Genomic DNA, 24,379 nt, shown 5'->3' on the forward strand with positions numbered 1-24,379 from the left:
ATTGCGCCCAAACGGCCAAATAAGACAATACTTGGGAATTACAACTTCTTCAATATTTACATTCACTTGATGAAACGGCAAGAAGTAGCCCAGAAACGCCATGTTGTAAACACTGTAGAGCCACACTATTCCTTGTCATTAATATTATAATTCCTACAGCTTCACCTCCATGCAGATGACGGATGTAAATATTAAAGAAGTGATAAATCCAGACTATTCGTTGTCTACCAATTTCTAAATGCCACTCAAGCATCTGACTCAAATTGGGAATCAAACCCGGATCACTGTCATGACGAGCGACCGATTTCCCCGCCATGCTACCTCCCATGCTACCAGCAGCTGTCCGTACATTATTTCCCCAATCTCGTGCAAAACAAAAACACTTTATGGTATATCCTCAAATATGCAATATTTATTTACTTATAGTTGGACTGCCCCAAACATTGTGTCACAATTTCACCACTAGCTAGCGTCGAACACGCGCTATTTGCCCCTGCAAGTGACGGTTGAAATCTTCTTCTTTAACCGGTCTATTAGATTCTTATCATCAATGTGGAACAAGTGAGTCCTCACAGGTGGAGTGACAACCCTCCTGGCAGTATCCATATCGACATTGTCGGAGGTAAGAACCATCATCACTTCAGCTTTGGATTGGACATCTTTGACAACAGCGGTGATGTCCATCGTTCCGGTGCGGCGTCCATCAGTGTAAATAATTACAACGTTCTTGGCATCAGGTCGGTCACCATTACTTTCAGCGAAGACTTCATTTGCTGCCATTTCCAAAGCCAGGGCCAGGTATGTTTTTCCACCTCGCCATGTCTGCATGTTCATCGTCCGTAGCATTCCTGTTTTGTTGTATCTGTAATCATTCAGATGGAAGTCCACTTTTACACGGCCCGAGAACACAGACAGAGCTACGTTGACGCCATCTGGTCTGATATCAAGTTCATTCAGTAAGCCATTCATGAAAGCAACCATTTTGTTATAGTAAGGAGTCGTGATGGTGCTTGACACGTCTTTCATAAAGAGAAGGTCCACTTTGTCCGGCGTGCAAACTGCAACAGAGAATAGGTTAGTTCCAGTCCAACTTGCATATAGGCAATAGAATGTTCTAAAGGTGCAAGTATGTAAACGATCTTGTGGCAATTTGTCTCGATGTGTAGGAGCCACGGAACACAGGAATCCAAACAGACAGATGTTGATTTACTACCGTGTAACAACGCAGACTTCGAAACTAAATCATAGGTTATGTAATTCATTTTATTATGCAGTGGATAGTGTTCTCGGCAGGATGAAGCCAACGGATTTTTCTGTATCCGTTGGGGTCATATAGGGTGTGGATGCAAATTAGAGAGGTCATATGGAAAGTTTAGGGACTGCTTTCACAGTGTAAACAAACATGACAAGCGTCAAGTGTAGGCAATCATGTTCGGATTGACGGCCGTGGTTACGATACTGTCGGTTCTTTGATTCCAGAAGATTCATGCCTGGTTATGATAGATGGAGTAGGTTACAAAGCGAAGATAGAAAGATACCAACACCAGTTTCCCGACCGACTCTCAGTGTTAGCCAAAGAGCGGCATAGGATGTCACTCGAACATATAGAGAATTGTTTGTTCTGAAGGTTAATGGAACGTTTCTGAACTTCCACGCGAGTTTGTTGCTATTTATCAAAGGTAAGCTAACATAAAAGCTTACCGGCAACTAGATTACGTAACGCAGTCAAATGGGTGATCAATAAGAAATTGTCACCGAGCTTGTGACGTCATGTATTACTATGTACATCTGTATGACGTCATAGGTATGCGATATGCGGGCACATCCCACGAAGTTTAGTTTCATGATCTGTGGCAAATGAAATCGCATTTATTTTTACATTATAACGTAAGAATGACATTGCAGGATAAATAGCTTTTGCTTTCCCTCCATCATTGGTTGTCCATCACAACATCCTATTTTCAATCTCAACTCCTTAGGGTCAGTCAACCCTTCCTGGCTTCTAGTTATAGTTGCTGTTCCGCAACTAGGTGTTTGCACATACTGATGTGGCCTCCACCTGGTCACATACCAACGTGGGTTCTTTTAAGTGCACCTCTACGGTCGCTGGAATACTAGCCTGGAGCTTTAGCCAGCTCGCCTCCCTAAGGATATAATGGATATCCAGGATAAAACAGATATAATACTACATGGTGATAGCTTTAACTACTACCTGATTCGCAGTATATTCCGGAAAAGCCTTCCGCACAAGCACAGATGAAGTCGCCAAGTCCGTCTGTACACGTGGCCCCGTTAAGGCATGGGTGCTTGTCGCAATGGCGTGTATCTGCAACGTATAGGTGTGAGAAGCATAATTTAGCATTGTCTCAATAGAAAACGCACAGCCTGTTTCTTCCGTAGAATAAACATTGGTTCATGGAATCTATCTCGTCGGGCAATCCCCGATACTGAGTATCCCCTTATGTCGAGTGTCGTGGATGAGTTATCTCTCTTAGTTGCTCACAACCAAGTCTAGACCATTCTAGAAATTTTGGGATCGGATATTTTCTAATAGTTTCGATGTGTCAGTATAACAGGCGAGGTAGGTGCAACACTTCTTGTATCCATTTGCCAATTTTGAACGGGATACACCTTCCAGGACACCGAAGTCCTGCCAATGTCCAGTACTATTCCCTTTAAAAAAGTAGGGGAAATGTACTTTCAATGTACGATTGTTGAATCTGGGACATGTGTGGGATTGAATCAATGTTGATACAAAAATAATGAATGTTTTTGAGAATGCATCACCATGTGGATTTCATTCAAAGCAAAGCTGTTCGTTCAGTTATCCCCCCTTGATATCAAAACGTTTTGAGCCTCGCCCTGAAAAAACATGATTTCGGAATTCAAACTGCTTTATTTTTCAGCATAGTCCCCTTCCAACTTCACACACTTCTCCCATCTGGTTTGCCAATTGCTGATTCCTGATCTGAAGAACTCCACATCTTGGTCCCTTAAAAAGACCTCCACAGCAGCGATAAGCTTATCATCATCCTGAATTATCTGGCCCCGGATGTGTTTTTTCAATCGAAGAAAGAGGTGGGAGTCGCTAGGGGCTAGGTCTGGTGAATAGGGAGGGTGAGGTAAAATTTCGTACCCGCACTCGCGCGCAGTTTCCATTGCAGCTCGACTGGTGGGGACTGGTGCATTGTCCAGGTGAAGAAGAATCCCTCGTCGGATCTTTCCTCGCCTCTTCTCTTTAATGGACTGGCGTACCTGTTTCAGAAGGTGAGCATAGTACTCTCCATTCATTGTCGTACCATGAAGCAAGTAGTCGATGTGGATAACAGCTTTACTGTCCCAAAAAATAGTTGCCATAACCTTCTTTGGGGACCTGGTCGATTCGAACTTCTTTGTCCTTGGAGAGGTGACATGTTTCCATTCCATTGATTCCTGCTTGCTCTCAGGGTCATAATGAGAAGCCAGATTTCACCACAGGTTACAATTCGAAACTGAAAATCTTCTAGGTTGGCATGGTAACGAGTCAGCATCGCGCCACTGATGTTGGCCCGAGAAAGCTTTATGTCATCAGAAAGCATTCTTGGGACCCATCTTGCACACACCTTGGACACGTGGACATTGTCATGGAGCATGCTGTGAATGGATCCATACGAGAGCCCGGTTGCATCTTCCAGCTCGTGCAGGGTGATACGACGATTTCCCATCACTAGTTGATGCACAGTATCAATGTTTGCTTGGGTGGTACTGGTTGAGGGTCGTCCTGGACGGGGTTCATCATCTAAGCTCTCTTTTCCTCGCTGAAACTCTTTCACCCAACGTTTGATGGTCAAATGTGATATATAAACCTATCAAAATATTCTAAACCGTCACACATTTACCAATCAAAATATGCTAAATGGCCACACATTTTTACACACATATACATCACATCTGATTTCTTTGTTAATTACAAAGCAGCATACAACCACCCTGATCCCACGGACAGCGCCTATGCATTTCTAAATCCCATCTCTGTGCAAGAGGCAGGTAGGACGTTCCTGGCTTTTTTACACAAGAATAGACTTGTGTCAATGAGATGCATTTAGAAATGACGCCAGTGCAGCTAATAAAACACAATGTTTCCAAATCCGTGCTGACATTTGATTTACAAACTGATTCTTCATTCGATCAATATATGTCTGTTGACCCTTGGGCAGATATTGATATGAACGTGTAGATGTAAAGCCATCGAGCCAACGTTTTCATCTGTGGCATTGTCTAGTAATGTACCAAACGCACACAGTGTTCGTCAGAACGTTTCCACTCTAGGTCAGGTGATCAAGGTTCTGCTCGAAACTCTCTGGAATAGGTGTGCAGTTGTGCTCTTACAAGCAATGTCTTCGGAGTTTTTCCTTCAGATTGTTTTAATCTGGTGTACAATATTTGAAATCCACATTCATATGTCACTGTATATTTCATCTAATGTTTGTATCGACTCGTGTGTAGATTTGTACTTGGAAAGTTTAGCACAGCCCCAGAGGTAAATATGTTTCACGGAGCAAAATAGCATGGTACTGAATAAATACAATAGGTTAACAGGAGTTTACCAACCTGCTTCACACGTCTGCCCTGTAAAACCTGGGCTGCAGATGCACGTGTAGGTGTCATTTCCATCAACGCACGTGCTACCATGGAGACAGGGCTGACTGTCACAATTACGTTTATCTGGGGAATAAAGATTCTTCGTGACCTAGACTACATATCTCCTATAAAAGAGTTTCTTATGAGAGTACAATATCACCTTTGATAAATACTGCATCAGTTAAACTTGTGAATGGGTTACCGTTTAACTTAACTGAAGGTTTCCATAGCCCAGTGGGTGTGTCCGTCAAGAAACCGGACGGTATTTCCGACCATTATATCAGAAGAGGTCAGTTTAAACGATTACTGCAACGTACACGGTTTCCATGTTGAAAAAACACTTTTTAACCCCTCCTTACGCAAAGTAGGACAGTTATTACTGCCACGCCAACCTACAAATGATATCAGTTAGACAAATATCAAGTCACTGATAGGTTGGTTAGATACGCTCTATGTGAGAGTACACCTTCTCAGTAAAGTAACCGATTTTAGTACTTTTGTCAGGATGAGTCCGATACAGAATTCAAACTTGATCTCGTCACTGTATGGCGGGAATAATATCGATGTGAGTAAAGCCCAACTCAACTCAACTCAACTCAACTCAACTCAACTCATCTCGACACCACACTCTTAGAACAGCCAGAGTCCGAGATTTAATCCACCGTGGCTTCCACAAACATGGAAGCCGGAAACTGCTAGTTTAGATCATGTAATTTATGTATCATTCTGACGAGTGTAAGTTGGCATTGTTCCCATGGCCGAAAGCAATGAATATACCAAAAACACCATATGTTACTACTTGACCACGTTCTGGAAGGCATTGTGTATGCCTAACTTTAACGTGTTATACCTTCAGAGAACAGGGGCATGATTTAGTGTCGGCCTTCAAGTAGGTGAAAAAAGAAGCGAATCTTGAGAAGTTAATAGTCATTATTGCTGATTCTACGAGTAACCCAAACTTTCGACTACATGCTTGAGTCGTGAACATCAGTGACGCTGGGCTTACCCTCCACGCAGTTCGGTCCGGAGAAGCCTGCTTTACATACACAGTTGTACGTCCCGACTAGATCTTTACAAGTGGCTCCATTGTGGCAAGGGCTGCTCTCACACTCGTTGATATCTGGTTTTGGAAAATGAATACGTGAATGTTGGACGTATAACGCAGTAGTATGTGAGCTACGTGTCGGCACGCTGTAAACAAATAATGTTTTACTGCGTAAATGTTTCATTTACTTTCTCCTGCCCACTTGTGTAGCCTTCTACTAACCATCTGTATCACTTAAGAGCTGGAGAGAAAACCCCAGGTCATGCAGTGTTGTTAAAGAGCGTCAGGTCAAGATCGTTTTCTATGGAGTCACTGCTCAAAGACAACCAGGTCTACCAGGAAGAACGTTTCACCTGTTTCACATGTTCCTCCAGTAAAGCCTGTGATGCAGGTGCAGGAATAGGTCTCATCTCTTGGCACACAAGTGCCGTTGAGGCAAGGGTGGTCTTCACACGTGCGTATATCTAGGTAAAACAGACGTTCGTGTGAACCTATATGTTCAGTAATCAGGAACCACAGTAGCCCAGTATTTTCTGAGAATAGTTGAGACTGGCTATTCTTTAACACTGATGTTCCATATTTAATGTAAGGTGAAAAACAGACTCGCCGGATCACGTTTGTTAAAATAGGAATATTCATGGATTATTAAAGTCAGTGAGTGTGTATGACTTTACGCCGCTTTTAGCAATATTCCAGCAATATTCCAGCAGGGGACACCGGAAATGGGATTCACACATTGGATTACTAAATGTAATGTCAGTGGGGATTTTGGTAGTGATGAAATACATCGACACTATTGTCGTCAGCTTTATGAAGTTAGTCAAGAAGTGTGATTGCATTAAAGGCAACTCTGTTTAAGTCACCTCTTGTCACCATGATCGGATATCTTCTTTAAGTCTGAGACATTAAGAAGTTGGTGCGATGAACACTGAAGAGAGTTCTATGGATATGCACTTTCTTTAATATGGCTTCACGTTTCAGTGTAGCTACTAACACTTGCTTGATAACGGTGTTTGTAGCTACAATGAATTTTTTGCTGATATTATGTTAAACAATTTGTATACCCATAGAACTCTCCTCGTTGTTCATGATCGAACATTGTTACCCTTGCCAACAGCATCGCGATATCCTGCCCAGTGGGTGATGTGGAAACGTGAATGACCTATGTAAACGCTGAACTCATACACAAAGTTGATAATGCGCTAGTTATGTCTCGATCTGTCTTCACTGTATTATTGTTTACGCACACCAGCAAAGAGGAGTGTTTCCCCACCCGTTTGACACCTGGGTCCTGTAAAGCCTTCCCTGCAGATACAAGTATATGTGTCATCTTTGTCGACACATACGGTGTCTTGGTCACACGGCTGGTCCCTACAGCTGCGTATGTCTGAGAAAAAGAGAAGTGCTGTAAAATATATCGTTTAACCTTGAACTATGTGAAAATTTAAACAACTGTCCCTCTCTAAATATAGACCACAACATGTTCTAATATAGAACGTCTCCAACAAGTCCACTGTCTGTAAATAACATAACCTGATTCCCAGATGTGGTGCTTAATAACATAGTTACAATCATGAATTTCTCCAAAGTTACAGCTTGTCCACTATCTGCTTACTGTACAAATTTACCACTTAACATTTCTAACATTTATCATCTAAAGAAATCAACAATATATTCTATGATCTATATCGGATTATAAAGTTATCGTCACGCTCCGTTTGCCAAAGGAAGCTTTATTGGGAGCTGTTCTTTGTATTTTTTTCATTAGACAGAAGACACTTAAAATAGGACGCTTACGTGGGTATGCTGTCTCACGATTCCTCAAACGTGACGGGTATATACCTGGACGGCTCAAGGCGGAATGAAGCGTGAAAAGTGCTAGGGAATAACATGGATGTCCTACCTGATTCGCAGTACAGTCCAGAAAATCCCTTCATACAGGCACAGTGGAAGTCTCCAATTCCGTCTGTACACGTGGCCCCATTCATACATGGCACTTTATCACAGTGACGTGTATCTACAACATACTCATGACGTCACTGGGATTCTTTACCGTTTATGTAAATTCCAACCCATACAAGAAAAAAAACGTTATAAAGTACACGAATGTATTACTTCATACTACATTTTCAAAAGTATCAGCAAAATATCACAAGTGAAGAAGTACGAAACATGAATTGATAATAACTGACGATGTTGATTAACTGGATTGTCTGGTCCATACTCAATTTTCCACCGCCAAGTACTGTAGCATTACAGAACAGTAAGGAACAATGAAGAACATAATATATGAGTACAGATATGTGCGTGATCAAATGTCAAATAATATATTGCATTGCCGTTCAAACTGACTGTAAATGTTCTGCTTAGTACATGGCCTACATATCTAGTCTGATACAACGGGTTTCAGGGAATGGCGGGAGGAAACCAACCTGCCTCACACGTGGAGCCTGTAAAGCCTGGGCTGCAGATGCATGAGTAGGTACCATTTTCATCAACACACGTGCCACCATGGAGACAGGGATTGAGGTCACAGTGACGTACATCTGAAGAAAAACAAGTGTTATATTTCTTTATTACTTTTCACATTTAGCTATGTCTAATGAAAAATAGTTGAATTTTATTACAGGCATCAGTGTCCTCAAGTCCTTGAAATAGGCACGTGTCACTCCAGTCGACAAGGTGTGACCCAGGTAGGACGCTGTGACCATCCTACAACGTGTCACACGTTCGCAAGGTTACCCAGATCTAGGCTGTTACACAGATCTAGACACACGCACGCCTAGCCACACGTGTTACGACCTATGAAATCTAATCATAGTCACACTGGTAATGCCAGCCTAGATTGCACACATGCGTCTTATATTCCTACACAATGTTACAGAGACATCTGAGCCAGGAAAACACTTTGTGGTGTCACAACAATGTCACGCAAGTCAAAAACGTGTCGTCAGAATTTATCAACAAAATACAAGGACACTCTTCTTCCTACCTTTGGTGCTTGTTAGATGATACTAGGCGTTGCAAATAGAACACAGTTATGACGCTCCTTCTGGGGATATTTCAAGACATCCCCTGACTGGTCTTACCTTGCAGACAGGTTTCTCCGACGAATCCTTGTTTACAGACACATTTGTAGGTTCCAGTCCCGTCCACACAAGTAGCGCCATGATGGCAAGGGTTGCTTTCACACTCGTCAATGTCTGGTACATAAATGTAAAATGGTGGCTTCATTATAACTCTTCGATCAGCCATAGACACGATGCACATCAAGGTATCCTTTAAGATATGGAATTCATGACAAAAACAATCGGCTGTTTATATCACAAGAAATGTCGCCCTTCACGCAAACCACGTGTTACTTGAAAAGATTTTACCGGAATCCCAAAGGTTAAATTATTAAATATATGACATTTTGCAGATATTAGCACTGTAACTTAACATGTTTGGATGCGTAAGTATGATGGCACTTATTAGATGTTCTCGGCTATGTGGTAGCAGTTAGTGTGGAAGATCGTTATTGTCGAGAGGTTCCGAATGTTAGGTTATATTCGGATGGTCTGTATGCCACTGATCGATTATAACTGACTATGTCAAAAGCTCTGTGTACGCGAACTGCATCACCTTCCATTCCCTCTCTGTACGACGTCTTCAACACCTTGTAGCGTTTCCCCCTCGTTGACCCTTCGTACCACCTTCTAGCCTAACATAGCCCAACTACATTGCACCCCAGTTTTCTACCACTCTATACCGTCTCCCTCCACCTCTTTGTAAAGGTCACGAACGTTGTTCTGGACCGTGGGGATTAACGTAGTAAACCATCGTTTGATCGTAGTGCCAAGTTACCATGGTGAACTACGGTCACAACAACGGTGCAGTAGGGTCAGTTACGGTCTACAAGGGAGAACTACGGTCAAAACACGTAAACACTACTGCAGCGGTAGGGTATTGGCATTGATGCTGTATCATAGCTTGATATTGTCACCGTCACAGTGAAAATGTTGAATTTCGAGCTGGTCTAAACACAGCTAAATCATGGGTTTGCGGAAGTATGGTCAAACCTTCGGTGATCTAGGTTGTAGTACGGTCAGCAACATTGACCTAATATCAAACACGGTCCGCAACGTTCATCCCCCACTACGGTCAACTACGGGCTTGTCAGAAAGATGTAACCGCCGCTTTCTGATACACATTGTTGCCCCGTCTAAAATCTAGGCGTACCACAACTTGTACTAGCTTCCGCCATCACCCAATTTCAGCTTTACGCCACCTCACCATATTGTTTCCTTCTACTAATTTGTATCGCCCCCTCTACTTCCTTGATCCACCCTCCTTCAAATAGTGTTGAATCACCTTATTCTAGCCACGCCCACTGTTTCCTTGTACAAACGCCTCTCTCTGTGTAATTGTTCTCCCAAGTGAAAAACGTGTCTTTGTAAAGCTATTAATGTATTATTAGTGACATGTTTTTGAAAGTCCTTTGTAATTTTGCAGATACATGTTCATGCAGTAACGATGAAGACAAACGCCTGATAAAGAAGGAGATGTTTCCCACCTGTTTTACAAGTTCGTCCTGTAAATCCAATTCTGCAGCTGCAGCTGTAGGAGTCAGTGGTGTCTGTACACGTAGCGTCGTTGAGGCAGGGCTGGTCCTCACACGTGCGTATATCTGATCAATCAGACGTGTATTTAGACGTTCAGTGCGAGAGGGAACCAGGGTTGAAAAGTGTTCACAAGTCATCTTAGTCTCACTCAGTAAGTTTGTCGTGGCATATTCAATGACACCCATCTATCGCCATGTTTATGATGCATAAACGCATACTTTGAAAATGCAAGCTCATTTCTATACTGATTTGTCATTTCAACTATATCTGCATGTGTGAGGCAGAGCAGGACAACCTAGGGGTGCCCAGCAGTCCTAATTTGACCAACAGAAGGGATCAATATGCATTGATTACAACCCACAAATGACATCAAAAATGCATTTCTGCAGAAATGTTTGCATCATTTGTTTTTACTGCTGAAATTTTAGCAAGTTGTTTTTTTCGGTCAGACATTTCTGGTTGAAATTGTTTTATTTCAAACTGTTCATACCGATGTAAATATTTGTCATGGAAATATAACATCAAACGAACTGAAGTGTTTGTATTCATGCAAAACTGAACGAGCGACTTTCAAATTACAGTAAGAAAGATCATTATGCTGACGTTGCTCAGCACCGGTGCCACAGTTCTGTCAAATGTAATTGTTTATAATTCAATCTTCAGTAAAGGTTTCGAATCATTTCATGGTAGACATAAGGACGATATAACCAAATCATTGGTGGCAATGAGGTCTGATGCATTCTGTTTACATGTTTACCATTCTGGCTGCGACAAATATGAGATGCGGAAGATAAAGGCGCTAACGATGAATTCACCCACTGAGATATTATGAAGGGTGAACCAAAAGTATTCGGCCTCACTATATTCTCCATGTCTAGAGTTCTACTAGTCATCACAACATGTTAGGGCATTACATTTCTTTAAAACGTGCAAAAATGAAACACGATCTGTCATTTGGTACCCACTGGATAATAGTATGGCCTCAGATAATATCATATAAAATATGCCCTCTCTATCTGATGTCTTATGTGGTCTGCCTGAGGGTTTCCGATTCTTTACGTCGTTAGTTTGTGCATGTTTTCGAACCAAACGGCTTATTGGTGTGTACTGCCATCCGGTTCTTCTGGCAATCTCTTTGAAGGACAGACCTGCTCTGTAAAGGCCACGTGGCTGCTTCTGACATTCGTCTACCCGATATTGTGTGTTACAGTGGACGTGACGGCCAGGAAAGAACTTTTATAGGCGATACTCACCATAAGAAGATGCCGCATGTTCTTCATGTGCAGATTGATGCATTTTCGCATTTTCCCAATGAAAACAACACCACTAAAACATCACATCCTACCTGGATAACTACCAGCAACTGTTCATTTGGGTGTTTGGATCTTGTAATGCAGCAAGGGTTTTAATGTGGGGGTGCAACAGTTGTTTTACTGTGTTTGTAAAAGGACAACCCCCGCTTCTATCTTTCAAAAACATCGTGTCCAGATATTCAAGGTGGCAGTATTTACAGTATATTGAGGGCTGATATGGGTGGCCAATCAGTGTTTTGTTTGGCATAATGCGTGCGTTAGTGAAAGCATGAGAATAAGTTATGTCCTTATGATGGAATTGAAGGTGTTGAGTAGTGTCTCCAAAACAAGGTCTTTCAGTAGCATCATGGGGAACTCATTTTAACAAGCGGCTATAGTTTCACGTTGCATTTATATGCACTTGAATATCTACGTTTGTTTCTAAGGGACTTCTGTCTATCTCAAACACATAATATGCCTCTTTCAGGTTTTGTTCCCAGAAGTTTGTGATTCATTTATTGCAGATTTTCTGCAGATTTATTTGCGTTTTGGGGTTACCAAGATAAAAGTCGACCAAAACGGGGATTGTGAGGTTGGAACAAGGCAAAAGCAATTTGCTTGAGATTGACAGATAATATGTAGATTGGCTATCGTACACATAGCTGCATTTGTTTATTTTCTATGTGAGACTATCAACGATTGTGACGCCCCTCGTATGTGAAAGCTGGCCACTACACTGTGTGAGTCATAAGCTATGTCATCACTGATGTCCATAAGTCCAGACAGTGATGTCCATAAGTCCAGACAAAAGCACTCCTACCTGAAGCGCACCTTACTCCAGCATAGCCTGGACTGCAGATACAAGTAAAGGTGTCGTTGTTCTGTAAACACCTGGCACCGTTCATACAGGGGTGACTCGCACAGTTTGGAACATCTGGAGGGACACACATTCTAGCATTAGTCATACCGACGGTCTGTAGATAACCAAGACTAGCCAGACTTGCTGAAGTACGGTCAAACCTAACGGTGATTTAGGTTAAAGTACGATGGTGTGCAATCAACCAATACACCGAGACCTCTGTCCATATTGTCGCTTTTAGCAAGACTTGGGTTACATTCCTACCCAAACTTATCTCAGTTGGGTAGGTTAATGACCATGTGTGTGGCAGCTTATGCCTCTTCCCAATACCTCATCAAACACTGGCCGATTCTAGACAAGAACGGAAAGATGTTCTGATATACTCACGCAATACTTTCCACTGAAGACTTCTGTTAACCTAAAAGACAGTACTTACCATTTTTCTCTGTGGTGTCCTCAGCAACCGTACCGTTTCTGCAAACATAATCATTATGTAAGTGTTCAAAAGGTTTGCCTGACAAACATATGTGGAGGCATAGCATACCGGCGACTGTCTGGTTTTACTTCACCGTTTAGTCAGTGAAAACATTTTGCTTCCATCTGCAAAATGACCTGTTACTATGGTGATACACACTGCAAGTAAGTATTATTCTCTGCTAACAACATCCAGTATGGTGTATTTCACATGGAAAATGGCGGTAATTATCGAATTATATACAAGCAACCTTTCTTTTCTGTGTAGCACATCAACTGACCTACACCACCTGCCTTAAACATCCCATAACCAATGACTGAATGTACAATCATGTATCTGCAGTGGCCGCAATAATATTCCATTGGGCTACACTGGCTGTTTTATTAAAGGACTTTGTTCAAGTCACATTTCAAACAACGCTGTATCGACACCTACTATGTTAACTGATGCAGGAAAGTGGCAAAACAACGCATCAGTACTATGAACATGTAACTTGCCTCTAAAGACATTCTGTTCTTCGTTTAAACTTGACCTAAATGACGAATGTATACAGATACAAATACATTGTGAGTTCCAGCAAATGCACCACCAAATCACTATCTCGAAGCTTAATTATTATCATTTTACTTTAAAAATGGGCATATATTGATGCACATATTCACAAACAGGATTTGAGGCACATAGAAATGATACTTCTTGGCTTCAATGGCGCTTTATCATTTTTCGCTTTCTCTTAATTTTCACGATTTGTTTGTTTGATCCAGTTAACCGGACGTCTCGCTATCCGGGGTGAAACCAAAACGTCCGAATAAAATGGATTCGACTGTATATCTTAGAGAAATATGTTGGCAGTGTTTGAATTTTCAGCGTTTTACTTGACTAATCCACACGGCAAATAGAATAGATCACGTTTCCTTGAACCGTTAGACATTTGTCGCTAAGTGTGGTCACCACTATCTTCTAAAATTCAGGAAGGTTTGTGGAAATAGAACGCGAATATCTTCAGAAGTTCCATGACTTCATTACCTTGTCCAGAGACTTCGGAATAAGAGGGATTGATTTATTCAGTTCTTAACATTCCAATTTTCAACATTTAAGTCAAACAGTATACTAACAATGCCAGCATTTGGTGTCAGTATTTCATGTCCCAGATAAAATCCATCTTTCTCCTTCTAAAAAGATTTCGTTAACGACTTTCGTTCAAATTCTTCTTGCCAGCACTGCACCATTCAGTAATTATTACACATTTTAAATAGCGTTATTGTAGATTTATGCATCAGTGGCCAAATGATGTTCCGGTGAATCCCGTGTTCCTTCCGATCCGTATTTGGCATGGGTGTTGAGGTAAAACCTTAGCTCACATGTGTCTGTGTTTGTGACCCACATTTGTATGTATTTGAGGCACATTTGTATGTGTTTTTGACTCACGTGTGTGTGTTTGTTTGAGACACATGTGTGTTTTTGACTCACATGTGTATGTATGTCTGACAATTGTATGGTTTTTTGACTCACATGTGTGTGTGCGTGTGTGTGTTTGCGTTTGAGATGTGTGCCATAGCGGGAGTAGGATGCGCTCACCTGGAATCAAACACAGGCATCATTACTATTTGATCAGTGGAGTGCCATACGTTTAAGATGGTCGGAACTGTAAAATGAAGTCTGCTTTCTGCAGAATTTTCTGCACACGTGGAGGCCTTTTCTCTCTCTCCCCTCCGTCTTCACTACCCTTATGTTTTTTTAAGGTACAGATAGAGATTGTGATGGCATGGAGTCACAAGTCTAGATTGTGTAGATAACTCTTATAACACCAATACGATAAAGCAATGGCTCGGGAAATTATGCACTACATTATCTTTAATGACTTTGAAAGAACTTTGATGAGGGGGAACTTACAAATCCGATGCGTTCGTCTTTCTTGCAACCTTCTCTTTTGTTCTGTCAGACCTATGCGTGACCTTACTACCAGACTTTGTTGTTTTTGGTTGGGAGTCGTTTACGTCAGGCTGAGTGGTAACTTTTCTTGCAGGGAGAGGCTTTCTGCCGCCTGTACCCTGTGACGGCTGTTGTGGTCTGTTAGCAGTATTTCCTTTTGTAGTTTTTCTGACATGTGTATCCGTTGTTTGTTTTGGTTTCTGTCGCCCATTCAGAACGCCCATCATGTTCACAGCACCGGGTGGGGCGGTTCGTGGTTTCCCAGGAGGCTCACTGGCGCTACCACTAACATCGTGTTTCCTGCTTGGTTGTGAGGTTGTCTCCTTTTTGTTGTTTTTGTTGGTGCCTCTGTTGGAGTTACCCTTAGGTTTAGGTGCAGGTTTCTTTCCCAATCGGCGGTGATCAGCATTTGTTTTTCTTGTCGTGGAGTCACCGGGTGTGGACCCTTGTACGTGGTCTTCCTCTGTAAGAAACCAAACCGGTTTATTGTTGTTTACATGGAATCTAATGTGTGAGTGAGTACTGTTTGACGCCGCTTTTTGCAACATTCAAACTATATCAGGAGTGATCTCAACGCAATGTACCAAGGTGTGGAAGCGCAACGAGCGAACACCTTGACGATATGCACATTTGAATCACATATTTCATGTAACTAGCAAAAAGAAAACACGTAGGAAAATCGTGCACTTGCTCCTTGATAGTGTTTATATGAAGATCTAATGTAATAATGACCATTGATCGCTTTCCTATAGCTAGGACTTGGTATACAGTTTGTCGGTTCGAATCCAGAATATGATCTGATCATGACTGTTGTTGTTCTCGTGTTCCAGGTTTAACTACAATATTATGTATCCATACGTCTCAACGAATGATGGTTTAAAGTTGATGCTAAGATGTCAATAGGAAGGCCAACCAAACAAACTGACCTGGTTGTTCTGTTACTGCTCTCGCGTTATATTAACTATATAACTGGTGTCTATCGTCCTCTTGAGGTCATACCTTACAAACATCTATTACGTTAGAATGATGACAAATGCATTTGGTTGTTCACATTTGGTTGTTCACATTTGGTTGTTCACATTTGGTTGTTCGACAAAGTTGATGAGTTAGTCTCAGATATATCATACACTATATGGACCCAGTTCTTATGACTGCATGTTTGCTCTTCAAAACTGCATTCAACCATGTTTCTTGTATATAGCGGTCTGCAGATGACCGAGTTTGGACCAGACAATCCTCTGACGGGCATAATCACCATCGATCTCTGTTGTTTTAGTACGATACATCAGTCAGTGAGTTTGGTGATGAACATCCGGTAATCGCCTCGTACTACTAGCATGAGATGCAGAAGACCAATTCTAACCCAGAGTTATCAAACAGGCGTATGACATTTACGTCCTTCGTTACAGATCAATAATTCTAACTTACCATCGACTGTACCGTCGATATAATCTTCCAGTATCTCAAAAACAGCATGGTTCACGTTGGAAATTCTGCAATAAATGAAATACATGTTAGAACGGTGGATTTTAGTATGGAGTGAGACACTGGATGAAGACCGGGGCCATGAACAGTCACGTGGGTGTTCACAATGGATCAGAGATTATATGACAACCTCGTGTATCATTACTAACTTTTCATAAATTGTAAGACTTTCGATTGGTTAATAGCCAGTGCATATGAAACCGTACTCAAACGCTTGATCTGTTGTTTGAACAGTGTGCAAAATAGTCAGCGGCCAGCTAGCCCGTGGCTAGTAAAAATCCAGTCGGTCCAGTAAATCTCCACAGTCGCTGGCCCGACTGGCTAGTGGATTTTCCTAGGGTCATTTTGTAAATATATCACTTTCTCCGACTTGTTAGGTTGTAACACACATTTTTAAATCAAGTTGTTGGAGAGTATCAGATATGTGTTGTCTTGTATGTTTTAATGGTATTTTGCCTTTTTGTTACATTAAATTCATATTACATTCGGATTTCGGGCTAGTGAATTATTTTGCAGTACCTTTCAGGCATAGCTAGCCCGATTAGGTTGCAAAATTTGGAAACTATGCGGAACATTGTTGCTGAGAAAGTTTGGACAAGTTTGGACAAATATTAACTAAAGCGTTACATACACGCACGCACGCACGTACACACACCGGCTGCTGGCTGACCCGGAGTACTCTTAGCCTGTTTCAACGGGTAACATGGACGAACTTTGACATTCAGTGACACCCAGCTCCCTTGGATATATCAAATATTATCATAGCGAAAAGTTGTTTTTACAAATGTTTTGGTTTTGCTTTGGTTTTGTCTTTTAACTGCCTGGACCTAATGATATCTATCTTAAAGTGTACCGTCTCTTGAAATCACACGAGTCCCGTGGGACATTGTTTCTAATCCCGCAAGAGTTATGTCCCTTTGAATATCGTTCGATGAAATGTTCGCTACGATGTCAAAGATGGCGAAAAGGATGAAATCGATTCTGGAAAAAGCACAAAGGCACTAAAAATGTCGCCTAATAATAAATTCTATACAAGTGCACTTGCCAGTAATTTAAAAAGGTACAGCATTTTTTAATTCCTTGACGGATCCACCCGGGCCATACTATATGACAAACAGTCGTGTAACTAATAGTATTTATGTCAATACTACACAGAAAAGTGGTCGCAAGAGTTCAAATATGAGTAAACGTATGTAAATAAGTATATAAGTAATGGAGGGCTTCAGTGTGTGCTTGGGTGAGATCGGATGGGTGGGATCAAGCACGGACATGCTTCATGACAGTGGCATAACATCATACATACCCTTCTGCCTCAACAGGCAGAACTGCATCGGAGACTTGGTCATAATCTGCAGAAGCAAATGGAAAACTTTCGTCAACGACACATATTGTAAATTCACAATCCTCCTCCTCAACGTCATAAATATATTGTGACATGAAACTGCAGAGAGTGAGTTTGGTTACACGCACTTTATCCAGCAATTTTACGGCGGGTTACACCTGAAATGGGCTTCACACACTGTACCCATGTGGGGAATTGAACACCACTCACTCACCCACTCATTGCGTTTCTCATAACGGCTACACATTCCCGAGCCAAGAGATACTCTGTATGATTAGATACATAGCTGTTGTGAGCAGTCGTAAATAGTTTAGATAATAAGTCGCGAGGTATGGCACTGTTTGTGTTGGTGCCGGAATCAGTTGAGTACGCCAAAGTAGCATAATCCTGCAGGTTGCATTTACCTCCAAACGGAATAACATAAAAGTCTACATCTTTGTGCTCCTGTCCATCAGGAACATGAGTTGTTGGAATCTCTGAAATGACAACAACATGTCCGTTATTTACAATCAATTTACCAGAATAACGTAATGAAGCTATAGGCTTATAACGAGGGATATGTGATCTCGAATCCACAATCATTACAGGCACCACAATGGAAAGGCGGACATATACTTTTGTGCTAAGTAATTTATTTATACTTAAGCTGCTTTAGGTTTGATCATTGATGATAAAAATTAAATTTAATCAATAACATGTCTGTGGCACTGCCTCTCTTGTTGTTTAGGACTGACAAGTCTACATGTTGTGTGTAACTTCCAGAATGCTTCTCAAACTAGCGGGCCAGTGGGTTCAGCATAAATCAATATCGTCTTGACTTACACATTCTACTGTGAATGTCATAGTTGGTCGCTTCGACCTGAAATGACTGATAGACCATCACGAAACAGCTTGGACTAAAATTTCCAATGACACCATGAGCATCGATCTCTGCAACAAGTGCACGGTGACATTCATTAACCATTTCAGCGAGACTCTTGCAAACATAGGCTGCTGCCGACTCTATGAGTGGTCCCTAAACAGTTGGTTGCTGGGCATCTGTTCTAGGCCGGACAACCACAGGGATGTTGACCAGAGGCATTACAACAAGCAGCTGTCCAAATAGAGATGAAATATCCAATCCCCAAGGCACGTCAAACCAGTACCCGAATGTACACCTTAGAAAACCATGATCTATAATTGTGCACCCATGGACGTTTCCAGTAGCTTAAAGAGTCTGTTCGCCGTGAACAAAGGCAATATTTTCAATATATCCAGTGTCAGGTCCTTTCCAGACATTACGCAGCCCTGTGATCAAACTGGCCATGTGACAAGCTATAATAGCGTGGACGTCTTCGGCTGATAACGTTGCGAAAATATATTAAACTTTATACCAAATGTTACAGAAGTATTTCTGATATCAATGTTATAAACACAGTGGTTAAAATTACACAATTTCATTTTTTTTCTGTTAAACGTTCCGTAAATATCCCATTGAATTTCCATTCCCAATGAAGTCATCGAAATAGTTTCTTTGCTTCTCAACAAATATATTTTCACAATATTTCAATGAAACAATTTCGATCTAATTATCTGTAAATCCTGACATTTTAGGGTAGAGATATGCTAAAAGCCATATTCGTGTGGTTTCTTTTTAAGGTAAAAGTTGTATAATTAGAATATATCAGTGAATTTTTAACGCAATAAGTATCTGGAAATTACCTAACCTGACCAACGGTCACAAAGATGGATATGACAGTGTGAGGAGAGTGGGTATTTGAGTAATTCATATAATCATTGATTAGGTGATAGTTGCTATGGGTCACATTTTGCATGATGTATGTTCAATGTCAATAGTATGTTAGCAGCACTCTTTGTTTGATAGCGCCCAAGAATGGCCTCCTTTGACTGGCTGTTTATGTTGTTGGCTTCATGAGGTTCTAATTGAATGGCGATACAGCCACGATTTGCTCGAATGTTCCTGACACTGTGTCAGAATATATACAGGCAGGTTGTTGTGTTGATGGACACACGCGGACTTACATCCAATATTATATTGTGGTTGTGTGCCTCTGCCCATCACCGCCAGTCTGTCTAAACGTCATCTGCATTCAAGATTAGCACTTCGTGCCTGACCACTGCCATTGCAAATACGCTCCATTCAGTATATGAGGTCTCACTATAAATGAAAGGACACTGGTGACATTTGTGACCAATTACCTTATATGTGTGGCCCAATTGCATTGTGCTAGAAATCTGTATTGTGTCGAATTGTAACTTGCTCATCGTTTGCTCAATATATTACTGAACGTTTTAGACTTGTCTGTGTTATATTTGGTTAGTTCAAAGGGGATTTTTTACACTTTTTGTCACGGCAATTTATTAAGCGTAACAACAGGGATGTGATAGGGACATCTATCTATCTATCTATCTATCTATCTATCTATCTATCTATCTATCTATCTATCTATCTATCTATCTATCTATCTATCTATCTATCTATCTATCTATCTATCTGTCTGTCTATCTATCTATCTATCTATCTATGGACACACACATAACATGTAGCGAGTTAGTCTACACTTTTGATGGGTAGTATAGTTAAGACTTTCTTCTCCATACTTGGTTTCTTCTCACAGAGTGTTAATAGTCATCCCGACTCGTCATTAAATTCTTGTGTCCAATGTTTTGTGAATGATGAATTTGTACAAAACGTTTCAAACGCAATCTGGCAACACATTCACATGTGGGTCTATTCAGTTAGTCCCAGGCGTGTCTGTATGTTTAATACGATCTTGATAGAGCGAATGAGTTGTACGGACGTACTATCATAACGTTCTCATAACGTAGAATACAGCGTTGTGACGACGTAAAATGCAATGTTGTGATACCGCAGAATACAACGTACAATACAACGTTTTGACACCGTAGAATACAATGTTGTGACACCGTGCAATACAACGCTGTGACACCTTAGAATACAAGGTTGTGTCGACGTACAATACAACGTAGTAAAAACGTAGAATACAATGTTGTGATACTGTAGAATCATGTTGTAACACCGTAAAATACAACGTAGAATACAATGTTTCTACACCGTAGAATACAACGTTGTGACAACGTAGAATACAACGTTGTGACGAAGTGCAATACAACGTTGTGCTACCGTAGAATACAACGTTGTGACAACGCACTTATGACGTTCCAATAACATTGTGACAACGTGAAAATGATGTCTGAATGTTGTGACGAGATAGATGGGACTCCACTGAATAACGTGGACCGGACATATTATCATATTAGTTCAACAACGCAAGCATGAATTTGTGGCAAAGTGAAAATGTTGGTTTGGACAGTTCTCAGACAAAACTCATTACCCCTTCCCAACCCATCCCTTAAAGGTCACATGCAACCAAAAAATCAAACATAATTAAAACACATTTATCACTTATTCATGTCATATAATATACATTGCTGCTTTTAAAAAAACAAATAAACAAAATTATAAGCGTACAATCGCGATTCAAAAGTGCAATATTTTGTACTTCGGCTTACTTGCCCCGAAACGAAGCCCTCGGGAGACCGAACCCAGTCATAACGGGTGGATATGCACTCAAGTGTAACGACGGCTTCCGATTGGCTGTTTCAATTGCTGATATGCTGAGGGTTCATTGTACAGAAAGATGATCCGTTTGATGGGCATTTTAGAAGTATAGCCGGTCACAAGAAAGTAAGATTCTTTATGGATAACAACTTCTTTTTGTGTACTTGATGCGTCGTTTCAGTATGGATTCATATACTGTTGTCAAACAAAATCATATACACGAAAAGAAGTCGTTATCCATGAAGAATGTATATAGAGATGTTGGGTTTGGAAAATACATGTTCTCTGAATTTGCGCTCGATCCACTAAAAAATCATCTCAGTAGAGATGGTAAACTACTGCGTAACTGGAATCTGTCATTCGTCCAAGTACAAAGCAGGACTTGAAACTGACAAGAGTTTGCACCAGTTTCCGTCAGATCCAGTCATCCGAAAACAATGAATGTAGTTTGTTTGCAACCCACAGACATAAAACATGTCATGTGTATCACACGTGCCTAATTACATAATGTGGCAGACACGGGACTCGGGTGCACGAGTCATAAATCAACTTGTTTTCTTTACGTCGTATAGTCTGATAGGTGTTAAGTTTAAATTGCACGTGGTCAATGATTAAAGCTGTGTATTGCATGTTGTCTTTAGCAGACAGGCAGGCAGGCAGAATATAGGTGTGAATAAACCAGACACTGAGCTTTCTCTGAGACAGCGACTGCTTACCACAATCAACAAGTTGTTTTACGTAACGAGTAGATTATTTACCTGTTTGTGTGTGTACACAAGATTAGACTACTGCTCACGACCTCAGACCTCAGCATGCATACTGTTTCAAGCTCCGCGAACCTGTTCACTGCGCATGCGTTATGGACACAGCGCAGCACAGTTGTTGAAACCAGTTTCCCACCCAGCGCTGGGGGGAATTTAGTAAAACGTTTGAACTCCGATTTCGCGGGCTTTTTTTTCATCGCGTTTTTTTTTCAACTTTATAGGTTGAATTGGCATTTTTTATGATTTGTTTCGGTAAGTGCATACCGAAAGGTACCAGAATCTGCAAAGTTGTGTTTTACGTTGCATGTGACCTTTAAGTATATGAAAAATCCTTTGCATTGATATTGGAATGTTTTTCATTTCATGCATCGTAGATGTTACATGACTCAAGGATACAATATTACCAAATCATAGGAGACAACGGCCATCTGCATACAAGACCTTGAATGACTTTTGAAATTTGGTTTTGAAAGGTTGATAACATAACGACTGTAGTTCACTCAAGAGAACTGCATCCTGCCAGGGCTGTGCAGGTAGCTAAAGTACTGTACGTACTTAGAGTGGCGATTTACCTTCAGTTATTGGCGATCTTCTGCCTTCTCTTATATTGTATTGTCCTCATTTGCAATCCTATTGCTAGTTGCTGGTTTTATTTGTTATTAGTGTGATATGCTAGTTGGTTGTACTACTTTTCATTGACGGGTTTTCACAATTCACCATTAATTTTTATGTATGAAATTAATTGGCTGAAATATTGCCTATGTGACGATACATTTAACTCACTCACTCACTCACTCAACTGATAACTGATATCGGAAACTGTACTACATGAATGAGCAAAGGTAATAGTGACACCAATCGTAGTATCTCTAACATAACTACTGCGTTTAATGGTGTGGCCGTCTCTGATGATGATCACTGTGAAAATGGCAACGATGATGACGATCCTAGGTATCGTCTAGCACGGACTCCTTTCAGATTTGTATCTTCACTGTATAACAGCACATGTCCAATGCCCCATGTTTACCTTCGTTTCTCTCAGTTTGCGCATCATGGATGCAGCACTGGATTGCATTAAAGTACGAAAAGGAAACACAATACTTCTCAACTCATGACGTGTATCTGGAACATTGTCATGTCATCCCTCAGATCGATCTTTGGGTGAAACATTATTGTCTCTGTAACATCCCTCATCCTTGTAGTATGCTTCATGTCCAACACACATTGTCTCAGGAGCATCCGTTACATTCATAGCATGTTGCAACTGAAGTTAGTCAATACATTATGTGATTTTATGTGAAAAATATATATATACACAAACCCTCCCTCTCAGTGCCATAGCAATCTAATATCCAGCGGTGTTGCCAATGTTTCGTTCAGTGCGCAGGTTGGAGTGAACATTTATGCATGGCAAATGTCAGTTTAACAGTCAGGTCTGGATTGAACATTGCAGTTTGGATTGAACGTCACGATTCATGACGTGACTCTTGTAGATTAGATTGAACAATCAGGTCTGTGATGTAACCTTTTGCAATTTGGGTTGAACAGTCACCAGTTAGGTCCTTTAAGTGACTCTTACAGCATGTTTTGAACATTTAGATCTTCAACATGTCCTCTTGGCAGTTTGCCGCCCAAGTGATGCTGATTTGAACATATTTCATTGCGAATAAAGACATGGACTTGGCACAGCTGCAGCATGCTTGATGTACTGTTCTGTGCATTATCTGGACTCTGTGTATTCCGTGTACAATCCCGTCGGTATACTGTCCGTCTTCACATACCACTGACTAACTAAATCATACGGTAGCGAACCTTTATAACTTGTAACCGGCATCATCGAACTTCTAATGGTCAAATGTTGCTGAAGACATCCTTATCTCCTGTTGAATAACAGTTGCTGAGACCAGCAGCGTTCCTTACCGGGGACATCAAACTAGACATCAGGGTGGATGGTCTGATTGTGATTGTCTCTTTTCCCCTCAGTGGGAGGCAACAATATATCGGATCAGCCTTACGAATGATAATTATACGAACGTGATATACGAACGTGATATGTAGAAACCCCTAACGTGGAACTTTCTTGATGTGCCCGACAGGACAAAACATATGTGAATCCGTGTGGAGAGGTCGTTCATCGCCCACAGTCGAATTAACCATGTATGTAGCATGATCGTAGAGATGACGTCATGGACGTTATTTCCAAACGTACCTTTACTGAGCACACTGCCGATTGTCGCCAGCAGGAGGACCGATCTCAGCAGGGTCATGGTGGTTGTCAATAGAAAAAAAGAAAGAAAAGAAGCATTATCGAAAAGCCTCAGACATTATCTTAAAGTTAAACTCTGGATGTTAATACTTCCGTTACAAACATATTTGAT

At 41.1% G+C, this 24,379-nt stretch overlaps 1 protein-coding gene across 1 annotated transcript; it reads right to left on the reverse strand.

Annotated features, from left to right (window-relative positions):
* Nucleotides 1–383: 383 nt before the first annotated feature.
* Nucleotides 384–24,268, reverse strand: LOC137277537 (fibropellin-1-like). The gene is made up of 17 exons (XM_067809318.1): nucleotides 24,211–24,268; nucleotides 18,059–18,130; nucleotides 17,616–17,661; nucleotides 16,256–16,320; nucleotides 14,789–15,290; nucleotides 12,857–12,894; nucleotides 12,382–12,495; nucleotides 10,221–10,334; nucleotides 8,755–8,868; nucleotides 8,098–8,211; nucleotides 7,569–7,682; nucleotides 6,939–7,052; nucleotides 6,019–6,129; nucleotides 5,627–5,740; nucleotides 4,591–4,704; nucleotides 2,213–2,326; nucleotides 384–1,058 (listed from the first exon to the last, which is right to left on the reverse strand). The coding sequence occupies exons 1-17, from the start codon at nucleotides 24,266–24,268 to the stop codon at nucleotides 484–486; spliced, it is 2,493 nt and encodes an 830-aa protein (XP_067665419.1). The 3' UTR covers nucleotides 384–483.
* Nucleotides 24,269–24,379: the final 111 nt, after the last annotated feature.

The sequence above is a fragment of the Haliotis asinina genome, chromosome 1, assembly GCF_037392515.1.
Source record: "Haliotis asinina isolate JCU_RB_2024 chromosome 1, JCU_Hal_asi_v2, whole genome shotgun sequence".
NCBI classification, from domain to species: Eukaryota; Metazoa; Mollusca; class Gastropoda; order Lepetellida; family Haliotidae; genus Haliotis; species Haliotis asinina.

Bases quoted from the DNA above. Each gene is read 5' to 3' on its own strand.
- LOC137277537 (XM_067809318.1), bottom strand. From the start codon at position 24,268: ATGACCCTGCTGAGATCGGTCCTCCTGCTGGCGACAATCGGCAGTGTG. The intron at 15,291-16,255 runs GTAAGTTAGAAT...GGTTTCTTACAG, and splicing joins TATCGACGGTACAGTCGATG to AGGAAGACCACGTACAAGGG. The intron at 6,130-6,938 runs GTGGGGAAACAC...TGTTTTACCTAG, and splicing joins AGGACCCAGGTGTCAAACGG to ATATACGCACGTGTGAAGAC.